Consider the following 16867-nt stretch of genomic DNA (forward strand, 5'->3'; position numbering starts at 1 on the left):
TGATTAATTGTTATGTTCAACCCTGTTTAGTTTGGAAACACAGAAAATAGGTGCAGGCCATTCGGCCCTTCGAGCCTGCACCACCATTCAATACGATCATGGCTGATCATGCAACTTCAGTACCTCATTCCTGCTTTCTCACCATACCCCTTGATCCCTTTAGCCAGAAGGGCCATATCTGGTTTAGTAAATGTCTTTAAATTTATAGAAACATTCTTGTTTACATTTGATTTGTCTTTGCACATAACCACTCAGCCACCGTGGCTTTTAATGAACACACTGCCTTCTTTTGATGTATTCTGCCTATTTCAATCTTGTTCTTCAAAACCTCCCGTTTGCATTGTACATCGGTCTCAGCTTGGTGCCAGATTTGAGGATCTGGTCTGCGAACACTCTTCTTCAGGTGACCGAAGGCTGTGCTGGTGCTCTGGAGGCGGTGTTCGACCTCGTATGCCGATAATCATCATCATAGGCAGTACCTCGGAATCGAGGAAGACTTGCTTCCACTCTAAAAGTGAGTCCTTAGGTGGTTGATCAGTCCAATACGTGAACCACAGTCCCTGTCACAGGTGGGACAGATAGTGGTTGAGGGAAGGGGAGGGTGGGACTGGTTTGCCGCACGCTCCTTCCGCTGCCTGCGCTTGGTTTCTGCATGCTCTCGGCGATGAGACTCGAGGTGCTCAGCGCCCTCCCGGATGCACTTCCTCCACTTTGGGCGGACTGGTCTTTGGCCAGGGGCTCCCAGGTGTCGGTGGGGATGTTGCACTTTATCAGGGAGGCTTTGAGGGTGTCCCTGTAACGTTTCCTCTGCCCACCTTTGGCTCATTTGCCCGTGAAGGAGTTCCGAGTAGAGCGCTTGCTTTGGGGAGTCTCGTGTCTGGGGCATGCGGACAATGTGGCCCTGCCCAGCGGAGCTGGTCGAGTGTGGTCAGTGCTTCGATGCTGGGGATGTTGGGCCTGGTCGAGGACGCTAACGTTGGTGCGTCTGTCCTCCCAGGGGATTTGCAGAATCTTGCGGAGACATCGTTGGTGGCATTTCTCCAGCGACTTGAGGTGTCTGCTGTACACGGTCCATGTCTCTGAGTCATACAGGAGGGCGGGTATTACTACAGCCCTTTAGACCATGATCTTGGTGGTGGATTTGAGGACCTGGTCTTCAAACACTCTTTTCCTCAGGCGGCCAAAGGCTGCACTGGAGGCGGTGTTGAATCTCGTCGCCAATGTCTGCACTTGATGACAAGAGGCTCCCGAGGTTTGGGAAATGGTCCACTTTGTCCAGGGCCGCGCCATGGATCTTGATGACTGGGGGGGGGGGGGGCAGTGCTGTGCGGTGAGGACAGGCTGGTGGAGGACCTTTGTCTTACGGCTGTTTAGTGTAAGGACTATGCTTTCATACACCTCGGTGAAGGTGTTGACGATGGCTTGGAGGTCAACCTCTCCGAGAGCATGCAGAAAACAAGCACAGGCAGTGGAAGGAGCGTGTGGCAAACCTGTCCCACCCACCCTTCCCCTCAACGACTATCTGTCTCCCCTGTGACAGGGACTGTGGCTCTCGTATTGGACTGTTCAGGGACCTAAGAACTCACTTTTATAGAGTGGAAGCAAGTCTTCGATTTCGAGGGACTGCCGATGATGATGAGGATGATTGTCAAAGTCGTAGATTTTAAAGGAGCAGCTTGAAGGAGTTAAGAGAGGTTTGGAGGGAGCTCCAGAGCTTGGGGCCCAGGTAACAGAAGACATGGCCACCGATGATGGAGCGATTATAATCAGGGATGCTCAAGAGGGCAGAATTTGAGGAGCGCAGACATCTCAAGGGGTTGTAGGGCTGGATTGGATTACGGAGATAGGGAGGGGCGACAATGGAGACTCCCAAAGCAAGCGCTCTACTTGGAAATCCTCCACGGCAAGCGAGCCCCAGGTGGGCAGAGGAAACGTTACAAGGGACCACCCTCAAAGCCTCCCTGATAAAGTGCAACATCCCCACCGACACCTGGGAGACCCTGGGCCCAAGACCAGTCCACCCTAAGTGGAGGAAGTGCATCCGGGAGGGCGCTGAGCACCACGAGTCTCGTCGCCGAGAGCATGCAGAAACCAAGCGCAGGCAGCGGAAGGAGCGTGCGGCAAACCAGTCCCACCCTCCCCTTCCCTCAACGTCTGTCTGTCCCACCTGTGACAGGGACTGCGGTTCCCGTATTGGACTGTTCAGCCACCTCAGAGTGGAAGCAAGTCTTCCTCGATTTCGAGGGACCGACAACGATGATGACATCGGTCTCAACACCATCCAGCAGGTTTGGCCAATTTACCCGTTCAAAATCCTGACATTTTGGTGACGTTCGCTCTTCTGAAATCCGGTACGAGTTGCAGGGTCTCAATCTTTTTCGTTTCACCAGACGCATAATTTTATGATGACTATTGCCCAGATGTTCAATACGAGGTCAGGCTCACTACTCTGCAACAGAGCCAATGTACGATTACCCCTGGTTACTTCATTACCACGTTGAGTCAGGAAACAATCTTGTATAGAACCATAGACAAATTACAAGACAGAAGGCCATTTCGGCCCATCATGTGCGTGCCGGCCGACCAAGAGCTATCCAGTCTAATCCCACTTTCCAGCTCTCGGTCCGTAGCCCTGTAAGTTACAGCACTTCAAGTGCACATCCAAGTACCTTTTAAATGTGGTGAGGGTTTCTGCCTCTAACACCTTTTCAGGCCGTGAGTTCCAGACCCCCACCACCCTCTGGGTGAAGAAATTTCCCCTCAAATCCCCTGTAAACCTCCCACCACTTACTTTAAATCTATGCCCACTGGTTGTTGACCCCTCTGCCAAGGGAAACAGGTCCTTCCTATCCACTCTATCCAAGCCCCTCATAATTTTATACACCTCAATCAGATCTCCCCTCAGCCTCCTCCAGTCCAATCACATCCTTCCTGTAATGTGGTGACCAGAACTGCACGCAGTACTCCAGCTGTGCCTAACCAGTGTTGTATACAGTTCAAGCATAACCCCCCCTGCTCTTGTATTCTATGTCTCGACTAATAAAGGCAAGTATTCCGTATGCCTTCTTAACCACCTTATCCACCTGGCCTGCTACCTTTGGGGATCTGTGGACCTGCACTCCAAGATCCCTCTGTTCTTCTACACTTCTCAGTGTCGTACCATTTAATGTGTATTCCCCTTGCCTTGTTAGACCTCCCCAAATGCATTACCTCACACTTATCCGGATTGAATTCCATTTGCCACTGCTCTGCCCAGCTGACCAGTCTAATCCCACTTTCCACCTCTCGGTCCGTAGCCCTGTAGATTACGGCACTTCAAGTGCACATCCAAGTACCTTTTAAATGTGGTGAGGGTTTCTGCCTCTACCACCCTTTCAGGCAGTGAGTTCCAGACCCCCACCACCCTCTGGGTGAAGAAATATTTCCTCATCTCCCCTCTAAACCTCCCCGCAATTACTTTGAAATCTGTTCCGACGAAGGGTCATCAATCTGAAAAGATAATTCTCGTTTTCTCTCCACTGATGACATTTCCAGCAATCTGTTTTTATTTCAGATTTAATTATCCGCAGTATATTGTTTCTGTATTTTTAAATCTATGCCCCCTGGTTATTGACCCCTCTGCTAAGGCAAATAGGTCTTTCCTATCCACTCTTTCCCTCATAATTTTATACACCTCAATTAAATCTCCCCTCAGCCTCCTCTGTTCCAAGGAAAACAACCCCAGCCTATCCAATCTTTCCTCATGGCTAAAGTTTTCCAGTTCAGGCAACAGCCTCTTGGCCTTTATTGCAAACGGGATGGAGTATAAAAGCAGGGAAGTCTTGCTACAGTTATACAGTGTATTGGTGAGGCCACACCTGGAATACTGCGTGCAGTTTGGGTTTCCATATTTACGAAAGGATACACTTGCTTTGGAGGCAGTTCAAAGAAGGTTCACTCGGTTGATTCCGGAGATGAAGGGGGTTGACTTATGAGGAAAGGTTGAGTAGGTTGGGCCTCTACTCATTGGAATTCAGAAGAATGAGAGGTGATCTTATCGAAACGTAGAAGATTATGAGGGGGCTCGACAAGGTGGATGCAGAGAGGATGTTTCCACTGATGGGGGAGACTAGAACTAGGGGGCATGGTCTTAGAATAAGGGGCCGCCCCATTTAAAACTGAGATGAGGAGGAATTTCTTCTCTCAGAGGGTTGTAAATCTGTGGAATTCCCTGCCTCAGAGAGCTGTGGAAGCCGGGACATTGAATAAATTTAAGACAGAGATAGACAGCTTCTTAACTGATAAGGGGATAAGGGGTTATGTGGAGCGGGCAGGGAAGTGGAGCTGAATCGTATTGAATGGCGGAGTAGGCTCGAGGGGCCGTATGGCCTACTCCTGCTCCTATTTCTTATGTTCTTATGCTCATAAATCTCCTCCGTACCCTCTCTCGTGCAATCACATCCTTCCTGTAATGTGGTGACCAGAACTGCACGCAGTACTCCAGCTGTGGCCTAACCAGTGTTGTGTACAGTTCAAGCATAACCCCCCTGCTCTTGTATTCTATGCCTCGGCTAATAAAGGCAAGCATTCCGTATGCCTTTTTAACCACCTTATCGACCTGTCCTGCAACCTTTAAGAATCTGTGGACCTGCACTCCCAGGTCCCTCTGTTCCGCCACACCTCTCAGCATAAGAATATAAGAAATAGGAGCAGGAGTCGGCCATATGGCCCCTCGAGCCTGCTCCGCCATTTAATACGATCATGGCTGATCCGATCATGGACTCAGCTCCACTTCCCTGCCCGCTCCCCATAACCCCTTATCGGTTAAGAAACTGTCTATCTCTGTCTTAAATTTATTCAATGACCCAGCCTCCACAGCTCTCTGAGGCAGCGAATTCCACAGATTTACAACCCTCAGAGAAGAAATTCCTCCTCATCTCAGTTTTAAGTGGGCGGCCCCTTATTCTAAGACCATGCCCCCTAGTTCTAGTCTCCCCCATCAGTGGAAACATCCTCTCTGCATCCACCTTGTCAAGTCCCCGCATAATCTGATACGTTTCGATAAGATCACCTCTCATTCTTCTGAACTCCAATGAGTAGAGGCCCAACCTCCTCAACCTTTCCTCATAAGTCAACCCCCTCATCCCCGGAATCAACCGAGTGAACCTTCTCTGAACTGCCTCCAAAGCAAGTATATCCTTTCGTAAATATGGAAACCAAAACTGCACGCAGTATTCCAGGTGTGGCCTCACCAATATCCCCGATTTATTGTGTATTCCCTTACCTTGTTGCCTCTCTCAAAATGCATTACCTCACACTTTCTCGACAAATTTTCGAGCTCCAGATAAACCATCGTGCCATTGACTGGCAAGAAAATTAAAATTACCCTTCGGGCAAAGGTGGCATTCTATATTTGAAGCATTTTGCCATCTGCTTCCATGATAAGAAACATCAGAAATAGGAGCAGGAGTAGGCCATACGGCCCCTCGAGCCTGCTCCGCCATTTAATACGATCATGGCTGATCCGATCACGGACTCAGGTCCACTTCCCCGCCCGCCCCCCATAATCCCTTATCCCCCAAAAATCTGTATCTGCGCCTTAAATATATTCGATGTCCCGGCTTCCACAGCTCTCTGGGGCAGAGAATTCCACAGATTTACAACCCTCTGAGAAGAAATTTCTCATCAGTTCCAAATGGGCGACCCCTTATTCTGAAACTATGCCCCCTAGTTCTAGATTCCCCCACGAGGGGAAACATCCTCTCTGCATCTACCCTGTCGAGGCCCCTCAGAATCTTGCACGTTTCAATAAGGTCAGCTTTCATTCTTCGAAACTCCATTAAGTACAGGCCCAACCTTCATATGTCAACCCCGAATAACTCGCGAAGTTCAGCTGTCTGACCTGTATGGAGGAGAAGCCTGTAACAATCACAGATAATTATTCCCGACCCGTGAGCCTTGTCCACTTGAATGCAGGAAGGACCAGCTCTGCCGATGAGGCAATATCAGGTCTTTCTCTTGCTGTTAAAACCTTCAAAACTGCCATCAAGCTCATGGTCTACAGGGCTTGCGACAGATTAGGAAATGGGGAGGTGCAACGAGACCTGGGTGTCATGGTACATCAGTCGTTAAAAGTTGGAATGCAGGTACAGCAGGCGGTGAAGGCGGCAAATGGCATGTTGGCCTTCATAGCGAGAGGATTTGAGTATAGGAGCAGGGAGGTCTTGCTGCAGTTGTACAGGGCCTTGGTGAGGCCACACCTGGAATATTGTGTTCAGTTTTGGTCTCCTAATCTGAGGAAGGACATTCTTGCTATTGAGGGAGTGCAGCGAAGGTTCACCAGACTGATTCCCGGGATGGCAGGACTGACATATGAAGAAAGTCTGGATCGACTGGGCTTATATTCACTGGAATTTAGAAGAATGAGAGGGGAGCTCATAGAAACATATAAAATTCTGACGGGATTGGACAGGTTAGATGCAGGAAGAATGTTCCCGATGTTGGGGAAGTCCAGAACCAGGGGTCACACAGTCTAAGGATAAGGGTTAGGGCATTTAGGACCGAGATGAGGAGAAACTTCTTCACTCAGAGAGTGGTGAACCTGTGGAATTCTCTACTACTGAAAATTGTTGGGGCCAGTTTGTTAGATATATTCAAAAGGGAGTTAGATATGGCTCTCACGGCTAAAGGGATCAAGGGGTATGGAGAGAAAGCAGGAATGGGGTACTAAAGTTGCATGATCGGCCATGATCATATTGAATGATGGTGCAGGCTCGAAGGGCCGAATGGCCTACTCCTGCAGCTATTTTCCATGTTTCTACCTATTTTCTGTTTCCTGTATAGCTCAGAGACATGGACCATGTACAGTAGACACCTCAAGTCGCTGGAGAAATACCACCAACGATGTCTCTGCAAGATCCTGCAAATCCCCCGGGAGGACAGACGCACCAACGTTAGCGTCCTCGACCAGGCCCAACATCCCCAGCAGTGAAGCACTGACCACACTCGACCAGCTCCGCTGGGCAGGGCCACATTGTCCGCATGCCCCCAGACACGAGACTCCCCAAAGCAAGCGCTCTACTCGGGACTCCTTCACGGCAAACGAGCCAAAGGTGGGCAGAGGAAACGTTACAAGGGACACCCCTCAAAGCCTCCCTTGATAAAGTGCAACATCCCCACCGACACCTGGGAGTCCCTGGGCCAAAGACCAGTCCGCCTGGAGTGGAGGAAGTGCATCCGGGAAGGCGCTGAGTACCTCGAGTCTCGTCGCCGAGAGCGTGCAGAAACCAAGCGCAGGCAGCGGAAGGAGCGTGCGGCAAACCAGTCCCACCCTCCCCTTCCCTCAACAACTATCTGTCTCACCTGTGACAGGGACTGTGGTTCCCGTATTGGACTGTTCAGTCACCTAAGGACTCGTTTTAAGAGTGGAAGCAAGTCTTCCTCGATTCCGAGGGACTGCCTATGACGATGAGATTAATTTGTTCGTTCCTGGGATGTGGGCATCGCTGGCCAGGCCGGCATTTATTGCCCATCCCTAATTGCCCCTCGAGGAGGTGGTGGTGAGCTGCCTTCATGAACCGCTGTTGTTTCAAGTGGTTTTGGTACAACTGCATGTCTCACAGAGCCATTTCAGGGGGCAGTTCTGAGCCAACCACACTGCTGTGGGTCTGGAAACACACATCTCGGCCAGACCAGGGGTCAGAGCTGTCCATTTCCTTCCCCGGAAGGACATTAGTGAACCCGATGGATTTTTTTTTTTTTTTTTAAAACGGCAATTCGGTAGGTTCGTGATCACCATTACGCCTCACTGACACAAACAGCAAACCCCACATCCCCTTTTGACCTACCGGGGAGAAAGTTGGAGAAAACTGTCTTTTTTGAGGACAGGCAAGCTGCGGTCTTCACTGGAGAGAGAAAGTGGGGCAGAGAGCCATTTACGGTCGAGGGCCGGGAAGCAGGCAATGACCACAGTGAGGCACTAGCTCCTCCGCCCGGCCTGCGGCGTGTTGGCGGACTATTCGATGAGAAGAGGCGACGTGTCAGGCGGTGGCATCATTAAAACATGGCCGCTTCAGGGTGACGACAATCAAAACATGGCCGCCCAGGGTGACGACCATCAAAACATGGCCGCCCAGGGTGACGACCATCAAAACATGGCCGCCCAGGGTGACGACCATCAAAACATGGCCGCCCAGGGTGACGACCATCAAAACATGGCCGCCCAGGGTGACGACCATCAAAACATGGCCGCCCAGGGTGACGACCATCAAAACATGGCCGCCCAGGGTGACGACCATCAAAACATGGCCGCCCAGGGTGACGACCATCAAAACATGGCCTTTACCAATCCTCCCTCCCTCGTCCTCTCCCCATTTTCTTCCCCTCGGCCCTCTCCCTCCCCCTTTTCATCTCCCCTCCCTCCTCTCCCACCCCATGCCCTATCCCACCCATCTCTCTCGTCCACTCCTATGCCTCCCTTCCTCCTTCCACACCTCTCGCCCACCCCGCTCCTTCCCTCCACCACTCCCGCCCTCTTTCCCTCACTCCACCTTTCCATTTGCCCAGCCCTCTCCCTCCCTCATTAACTCCCCCACCACCCCGCTCTCCCTCCCTCCCCACCCCCGTCCTCTCTCCCTCCCACCCCTCTCCTTCATTCACCCCCACCCCCCCTCTCCTTCCCTTCCCCACCACCACTCCTCCTCCTCTCCCTCCACCACCACTCCCCTCCCTCCACCCCTCTTCTCCCACTCCCCTCCCTACCCTCTCCCTCCACCCCTCCGACCCTCTCCCTCCACCCCTCCCTCCCTCCCTCTACCCCTCCCTCCCTCTCCCTCCACCACGCCCCTCCCTACCCTCTCCCTCCACCCCTCCCTCCCTCTCCCCCACCACCCCTCCCTACCCTCTCCCTCCACCCACTCCCCCCCAACCCTCCATCGTCCCTCCCTCGTCCCCCACCTCCCTCCCCCTCCTCTCCCTCCCTCCCTTCCCACTCCCTCCCTCCCCCCCCCTACTCTCTCCCGCAATCCTTCTCTCCCTCTTTCCATTCGCCCCCTCCCTCCCGCCACCCTCCCCTCCCCTCCCCCTCCCACCCTCCCCCCTCCAGACCGACCCCATCGAGGAAAAGAACAGAGCCCATCGCTGGGTGAACGAGAGTCCCTCTGCAGCCGTTAAAACCCGTTTATGTGTTCAACATGATTTCGGAATAACGCCTGCACACGGAAGGAAGCGACACGGAGAGTATGATTGCAGCATTACCCGGGGGGAGGTGGGGGTGTGGTGCTGAGGAGAGCGACATGTGGAGAACACCCTCCCTCCCCCGGCCACCCCCCCTCCTCCCCCACAGACCAGCGTCCAAGTAAACTCGAGAATTTCCCTGGGATGTCGCTCAGCCCCCACTTTCACCCAATCGGCTCGGCTCCAACGATGGTGCCCCCGGGGTCTGGGGGTTGTAACAGATCCATTCCTGCTGCTCCCCGCCCCCCCCCCCGGGGCATAACCCATCCCCCCCCCGCCCCCCGTCATCTTCGGTCCCTCTTGCAGTGTTTCCTGGGGTCGTTCCTGCGATGTTTGGGGGGGGTCTTGATGGGCAGTGGGTCCGAGACTTCGCAGGAGGTGCTGGCCTTTTTCCCCGGGGGCTGCCTTGGTCCGTCGAGGGCCTCGAAGGGTTCGGCCGCGGAGAGCTTCAGGGGGCTACACGCAAAAAAACGGGAGAGAGAGGCAGCCAGTCAGAGAGTTCCTCGCCAGGGTCATGCAAACAGTGTGTGTGTGTGTGTGTGTGTGTGTGTGTGAGTGAGTGAGTGAGGTGTGAGAGAGTGTGTGTGTGTGTGTGTGTGTGTGTGTGTGCGTGAGATGTGAGAGAGTGTGTGTGTGTGTGTGTGCGCGTGTATGTGTGTGGGTGTATGTATGTATGTGTGCGTGTATGTATGTGTGTATGTATGTGTGTATGTGTATGTGTATGTGTGTGTGTGTGTGTGTGTGTGTGTGTGTGTGTTGTGTGCGTGTATGTATGTATGTGTGTGTGCGTGTATGTATGTGTGTATGTATGTGTGTATGTGTATGTGTATGTGTATGTGTGTGTGTGTGTGTGTGTGTGTGTGTGTGTGTGTGTGTGGATGTGTGTGTGCATGTGTGTGTCTGAGAGAGAGTGTGAGTGCGTGTATGTATATGTGTGCGTGTGCGTGTATGTATGTGTGTGCGTGTATGTATGTGTGTGTGTGTGTGTTGTGTGCGTGTATGTATGTATGTGTGTGTGCGTGTATGTATGTATGTATGTATGTATGTGTGCGTGTATGTATGTATGTATGTGCGTGTATGTGTGTGTGCGTGTATGTATGTGTGTGTGTGCATGTATGCATGTATGTGTGTGTGCGTGTATGTATGTATGTGTGTGCGTGTATGTATGTATGTGTATGTGCATGTATGTATGTATGTGTATGTATGTGTGTGTGTGTGCGTATGTATGTGTGTGTGTGTGCGTGTATGTATGTATGTATGTATGTGTGTGTGTGCGTGTATGTATGTATGTATGTGCGTGTATGTATGTGTGTGTACGTGTATGTATGTATGTGTGTGTGTGCGTGTATGTCGACAAACTGTCCAGCCACCCTTCCCACCAACACAGCGGGTAAACCAGCGTTCCACTGGATGGCAGGAAAATTAAATTCACCCCTCAGACAAAGGCGGCATTTTATAATTCAGAGCATTTCGCAATCGGTTTCCTTCATAACTCATCGTGTTCAGGTGTCTGACCCGGGGGGAGGGGGGTATAACAATTTACCACCCCCTTTTCTCTCTCTCTTCCCCCCCCCTCTCTCTCTCTCTTTCCACCCTCCTCTCTCTCTTTTAGCCCTCTCTCTCTCTCTCTCTCTCTTCAGCACCCCACTAACTCTGTCTCCCTCTCTTACCCCCCACCCCTCTCTCGCACTCTTCCCCCACCCCCTCCCTTTCTTCCGCCCCCCCCTCTCTCTCCCTCCACCCCCCTCTCCCTCCCGATCCCTCTCTCCCTCCTCGTCTTCCACCTCTGTCTCCTTCCCACTCCCTCATCCACCTTTCTCTCTCCCTCCCCTCCCCCTCTACCCCTACCCCACCTGTCCCAGAGGGTGAAAGGTCGGACTCTGACCCACTGCCCCAGAGGGTGAAAGGTCGGACTCTGACCCACTGCCCCAGAGGGTGAAAGGTCGGACTCTGACCCACTGCCCCAGAGGGTGAAATGTCGGACTCTGACCCACTGCCCCAGAGGGTGAAAGGTCGGACTCTGACCCACTGCCCCAGAGGGTGAAAGGTCGGACTCTGACCCACTGCCCCAGAGGGTGAAAGGTCGGACTCTGACCCACTGCCCCAGAGGGTGAAAGGTCGGACTCTGACCCACTGCCCCAGAGGGTGAAAGGTCAGACTCTGACCCACTGCCCCAGAGGGTGAAAGGTCGGACTCTGACCCACTGCCCCAGAGGGTGAAAGGTCGGACTCTGACCCACTGCCCCAGAGGGTGAAAGGTCGGACTCTGACCCACTGCCCCAGAGGGTGAAAGGTCAGACTCTGACCCACTGCCCCAGAGGGGGAAAGGTCGGACTCTGACCCACTGCCCCAGAGGGGGAAAGGTCAGACTCTGACCCACTGCCCCAGAGGGGGAAAGGTCAGACTCTGACCTACTGATTATCTTATGTCAGAATGTTAGATTATGGAGGAGAGATGACATATTTTGGCTTGTACTCCCTGGAATCTGGTTGGGGGGGGGTGGAGCTTGAGGGAGGTTTTCAGCATTTTGCAAGAAATTGATAGGGTCGAGAGAAATCTTATCCGCTGGTTTTGGGGGGCGGGGAAGGGCAGGGAGGGGGGTAAGAATCTAGGATGAGCGGGATATATCCTTAAAGTCAGAGCCAGACCATTCAGCAGAGGGGTTAGCAAACACTTCTTCACGTAAAGGATGGTAGTAATGTGGAGAACTCCTACAAAAAACAGTAAATGTTAGCTCAATTAATCATTTCACGTCCGAGATCGATAGATTTTTACTAGACAAGGGTATTAAGGGATATGGAGTTAGGATACAGAGCAGCCATGATATCAATGACGAGCAGAACAGGCTCGAGGGGCTGAATGGGCCTCCTCCTGTTCCTGTGTAACAGGCTCGAGGGGCTGAATGGGCCTCCTCCTGTTCCTGTGTAACAGGCTCGAGGGGCTGAATGGGCCTCCTCCTGTTCCTGTGTAACAGGCTCGAGGGGCTGAATGGGCTTCCTCCTGTCCCTGTGTAACAGGCTCGAGGGGCTGAATGGGCCTCCTCCTGTTCCTGTGTAACAGGCTCGAGGGGCTGAATGGGCCTCCTCCTGTTCCTGTGTAACAGGCTCGAGGGGCTGAATGGGCCTCCTCCTGTTCCTGTGTAACAGGCTCGAGGGGCTGAATGGGCCTCCTCCTGTTCCTGTGTAACAGGCTCGAGGGGCTGAATGGGCCTCCTCCTGTTCCTGTGTAACAGGCTCGAGGGGCTGAATGGGCCTCCTCCTGTTCCTGTGTAACAGGCTCGAGGGGCTGAATGGGTCTCCTCCTGTTCCTGTGTAACAGGCTCGAGGGGCTGAATGGGCCTCCTCCTGTTCCTGTGTAACAGGCTCGAGGGGCTGAATGGGCCTCCTCCTGTTCCTGTGTAACAGACTCGAGGGGCTGAATGGGCCTCCTCCTGTTCCTGTGTAACAGGCTCGAGGGGCTGAATGGGCCTCCTCCTGTTCCTGTGTAACAGGCTCGAGGGGCTGAATGGGCCTCCTCCTGTTCCTGTGTAACAGGCTCGAGGGGCTGAATGGGCCTCCTCCTGTTCCTGTGTAACAGGCTCGAGGGGCTGAGTGGGCCTCCTCCTGTTGCTACGGTAACGGGCTCACGTACCTGATCGGAGTTCGGGGGCTGCTTAGCTGCCTTTGACACCTCACTTTCGGCTCGTAGCTAAATCGTTCTTTAATGCTTTCCCAGACCGACGGGGCGACGTATGTAAAACCCTGTGGAGCGTGGGGAAAGAGAGAGAGAGTGAGAGAGAGAGAGAGAGAGAGAGAGAGAGAGAGAGAGAGAGAGAGAGAGAGAGACACAGTCAAACTCAGGTAGACATCAACCACTCAAGCCACACAACATCTCCCAGATACTCGCTCCCGGCAGGCCCCCACTCCAGTCATAAGAACATAAGAAATAGGAGCAGGAGTGGGCCATACGGCCCCTCGAGCCTGCTCCGCCATTTAATACCATCATAGACTGATCCGATCATGGACTCAGCTCCACTTCCCTGCCCGCCCCCTTATCGGTTAAGCAACTATCGATCTCTGTCTGAAATATATTCAATGTCCCGGCTTCCACAGCTCTCAGGCAGAGAATTCCACAGATTTACAACCATCCGAGAAGAAATTCCTCCTCATCTCAGTTTTAAATGGGCGGCCCCTTATTCTAAGACCATGCCCCCTAGTTCTAGTCTCCCCCATCAGTGGAAACATCCTCTCTGCATCCATCTTGTCAAGCCCCCTCATAATCTGATACGTTTCGATAAGATCACCTCTCATTCTTCTGAATTCCAATGAGTAGAGGTCCAGCCTCCTCAACCTTTCCTCATAAGTCAACCCTCTCATCCCCGGAATCAACCTTCTCTGAACTGCCTCCAAAGCAAGTATATCCCTTCGTAAATATGGAGACCAAAACTGCACGCAGTACTCCAGGTGTGGCCTCACCAATACCCTGTATAACTGTAGCAAGACTTCCCTGCTTTTATACTCCATCCCCTTTGCAATAAAGGCCAAGATACCATTGGCCTTCCTGATCACTTGCTGTATCTGCATACTAACCTTTTGTGTTTCATGCACAAGTAACCCCCAGGTCCCGCTGTACTGCGGCACTTTGCAATCTTTCTCCATTTAAATAATAACTTGCTCTTTGATTTTTTTCTGCCAAAGTGCATGACCTCACACTTTCCAACATTATACTCCATCTGCCAAATGTTTGCTCACTCACTTAGCCTGTCTATGTCCTTTTGCAGATTTTTTGTGTCCTCCTCACACATTGCTTTTCCTCCCATCTTTGTGTCGTCAGCAAACTTGGCTACGTTACACTCAGTCCCTTCTTCCAAGTCGTTAATATAGATTGTAAATAGTCCCCCGCCAGGACCCCCACTCCAGTTCCAACAGCCACCAACCCACCCCCAGTCCGTACTGATGGTCTTTGACCCTGAACTGAGCTCCCGGCCACATATCCGCAGCATAACGAAGACCGCATATTTCCCCCTCCGTAACATCGCCCGTCACTGCCCCCTGCCTCAGCTCATCCGCTGCTGAAACCCTCATCCCTGCCTTTGTTACCTCCAGACTTGACGATTCCAACGCACTCCTGGCCGGCCTCCCACATTCTACCCGACGTAAACTAGAAGTGATCCAAAACTCGGCTGCCCCCGTGTCCTAACTTGCACCGAGTCCCGCTCGCCCATCACCCCCTGTGCTCACTGACCCCGTGTCCTAACTTGCACTGAGTCCCGCTCGCCCATCACCCCCTGTGCTCACTGCCCGTGTCCTAACTCGCACTGTGTCCCACTCACCCATCACCCCCTGTGCTCGCTGCCCCTGTGTCCTAACCCGCACCGAGTCCCGCTCACCCATCACCCACTGTGCTCACTGCCCCCGTGTCCTAACTCGCACCGAGTCCCACTCACCCATCACCCCCTGTGCTCACTGCCCCCGTGTCCTAACTCGCACCGAGTCCCACTCACCCATCACCCCCTGTGCTCACTGCCCCGTGTCCTAACTCACACCCAGTCCCGCTCACCCATCACCCCCTGTGCTCACTGCCCCGTGTCCTAACTCGCACCCAGTCCCGCTCACACATCACCCCCTGTGCTCACTGCCCCCGTGTCCTAACTCGCACTAGGTCCCGTTCACCCATCACCCCCTATGCTCGCTGACCTACATTGGCTCCCGGTTAAGCAACGCCCCGATTTCAAAATTCTCATCCTTGTTTTCAAATCCCTCCATGACCCTCGCCCCCTCCCCATCTCTAATCTCCTCCAGCCCCTACACCCCTTCCTATCTTTGTAACCTCCTCCAGCCCCTACACCTCTCCCTATCTCTCATCTCCTCCAGCCCTACACCCCTCGCTATCTCTGCAACCTCCTCCAGCCCCTACACCCCTCCCTATCTCTGTAACCTCCCCCAGCCCCTACACCCCTCCCATTCACTGTAATCTCCTCCAGCCCCTACACCCCTCCCTATTACTGTAACCCCCTCAAGCCCCTACACACCTCCCTATCTCTGTAACCACCTCCAGCCCCTACACCCCTCCCTATTACTGTAACCCCCTCAAGCCTCTACACCCCTCCCTATCTCTGTAACCTTCTCCAGCCCCTACACCCCTCCCTATCTCTGTAAACTCCTCCAGCCCCATAAATCCCAGAGATGTCTGCACTCCTCTAATTCTGCCCTCCTGACCATCCCTGATTATAATCGCTCCACCATCGGTGGCCATGCCTTCTGTTGCCTGGGCCCCAAGCTCTGGAACTCCCTCCCTAAACCTCTCCGCCTCTCTACCTCTCTTTCCTCCTTCAAGACGCTCCTTAAAACCTACCTCTTTGACCAACCTGCGCTAATATCCCTTATGTGGCTCGGTGTCAAATTTTTAATCTGATAATCCTCCTGTGAAGCACCTTAGGACGTTTCACTACGTTAAAGGCGCTATATAAATACATAAGAAACATAAGAAATAGACATGTACAGCAGACACCTCAAGTCGCTGGAGAAATACCACCAACGATGTCTCCGCAAGATCCTGCAAATCCCCCGGGAGGACAGACGCACCAACGTTAGCGTCCTCGACCAGGCCCAGCATCGAAGCACTGACCACACGCGACCAGCTCCGCTGGGCAGGGCCACATTGTCCGCATGTCCCCAGACACGAGACTGCCCCAAAGCAAGCGCTCTACTCGGAACTCCTTCACGGGCAAACGAGCAAAAGGTGGGCAGAGGAAACGTTACAAGGACACCCTCAAAGCCTCCCTGATAAAGTGCAACATCCCACCGACACCTGGGAGTCCCTGGCCCAAAGACCAGTCCCGCCCGGAGTGGAGGAAGTGCATCCGGGAGGGCGCTGAGCACCTCGAGTCTCGTCGCCGAGAGCGTGCAGAAACCAAGCGCAGGCAGCGGAAGGAGCGTGCGGCAAACCAGTCCCACCCTCCCCTTCCCTCAACGTCTATCTGTCCCACCTGTGTCAGGGACTGTGGTTCCCGTATTTGGCTGTTCAGTCACCTAAGGACTCGTGTTAAGAGTGGGAGCAAGTCTTCCTCGATTCCAAGGGACTGCCCGTGATGATGATGATGAAGAAATAGGAGCAGGAGTCGGCCATACGGCCCCTCGAGCCTGCTCCCCCATTCAGTCAGATAATGGCTGGTCCGATCATGGACTCAGCTCCACTTCCCCGTCCGCTCCCCATTACCCATGCCTCACTGATTCAAGTTGTTACACTGCAGTCTACAGGCCCTATTATGGACCACAACGACAGAAACTCACCACAAATGCCTGTCGCGCACTTTCGCTCAGCTCCGTGTCATCCGGACTGTCCCTCGGTGTCTGTCGAGTGAACTTTGAGTCAAACTGACTGACATCATCATCGGACTGCTGCACAGATCGAAAGTACAGTCTCGATTAGATTCCATCCTGTAACTCACTCCCGGGTATCTGTTATTCTATATATAAACCCCCCCGAACACCTCGATTAGATTCCAGCCTCTAACTCACTCCTGGGTATCTGTTATTCTATATAAGAACATAAGAACATGGAACAGGAGTAGGCCATCTAGCCCCTCGAGCCTGCTCCGCCATTCAACAAGATCATGGCTGATCTGGCCGTGGACTCAGCTCCACTTACCCGCCCGCTCCCCGTAACCCTTAATG

At 53.1% G+C, this 16867-nt stretch overlaps 1 protein-coding gene across 2 annotated transcripts in view; it reads right to left on the bottom strand.

Annotated features, from left to right (window-relative positions):
- Positions 1–9141: 9141 nt before the first annotated feature.
- The window catches only part of LOC139256773 (ribosomal protein S6 kinase beta-1-like), a 38074-nt gene continuing 30348 nt past the window's right edge, over positions 9142–16867 (bottom strand). For both annotated transcript variants that reach the window (XM_070874294.1, XM_070874295.1), the window contains 3 exons: positions 16484–16591; positions 12843–12952; positions 9142–9669 (listed from right to left, as the gene is read on the bottom strand). In XM_070874294.1, coding sequence (XP_070730395.1) covers positions 9498–9669; positions 12843–12952; positions 16484–16591 — 390 coding nt within the window. In that variant the 3' untranslated portion in view covers positions 9142–9497. The remainder of the gene's footprint in view (positions 9670–12842; positions 12953–16483; positions 16592–16867) is intronic.

This window comes from Pristiophorus japonicus, unplaced genomic scaffold (assembly GCF_044704955.1).
Source record: "Pristiophorus japonicus isolate sPriJap1 unplaced genomic scaffold, sPriJap1.hap1 HAP1_SCAFFOLD_762, whole genome shotgun sequence".
Lineage (NCBI taxonomy): Eukaryota > Metazoa > Chordata > Chondrichthyes > Pristiophoridae > Pristiophorus > Pristiophorus japonicus.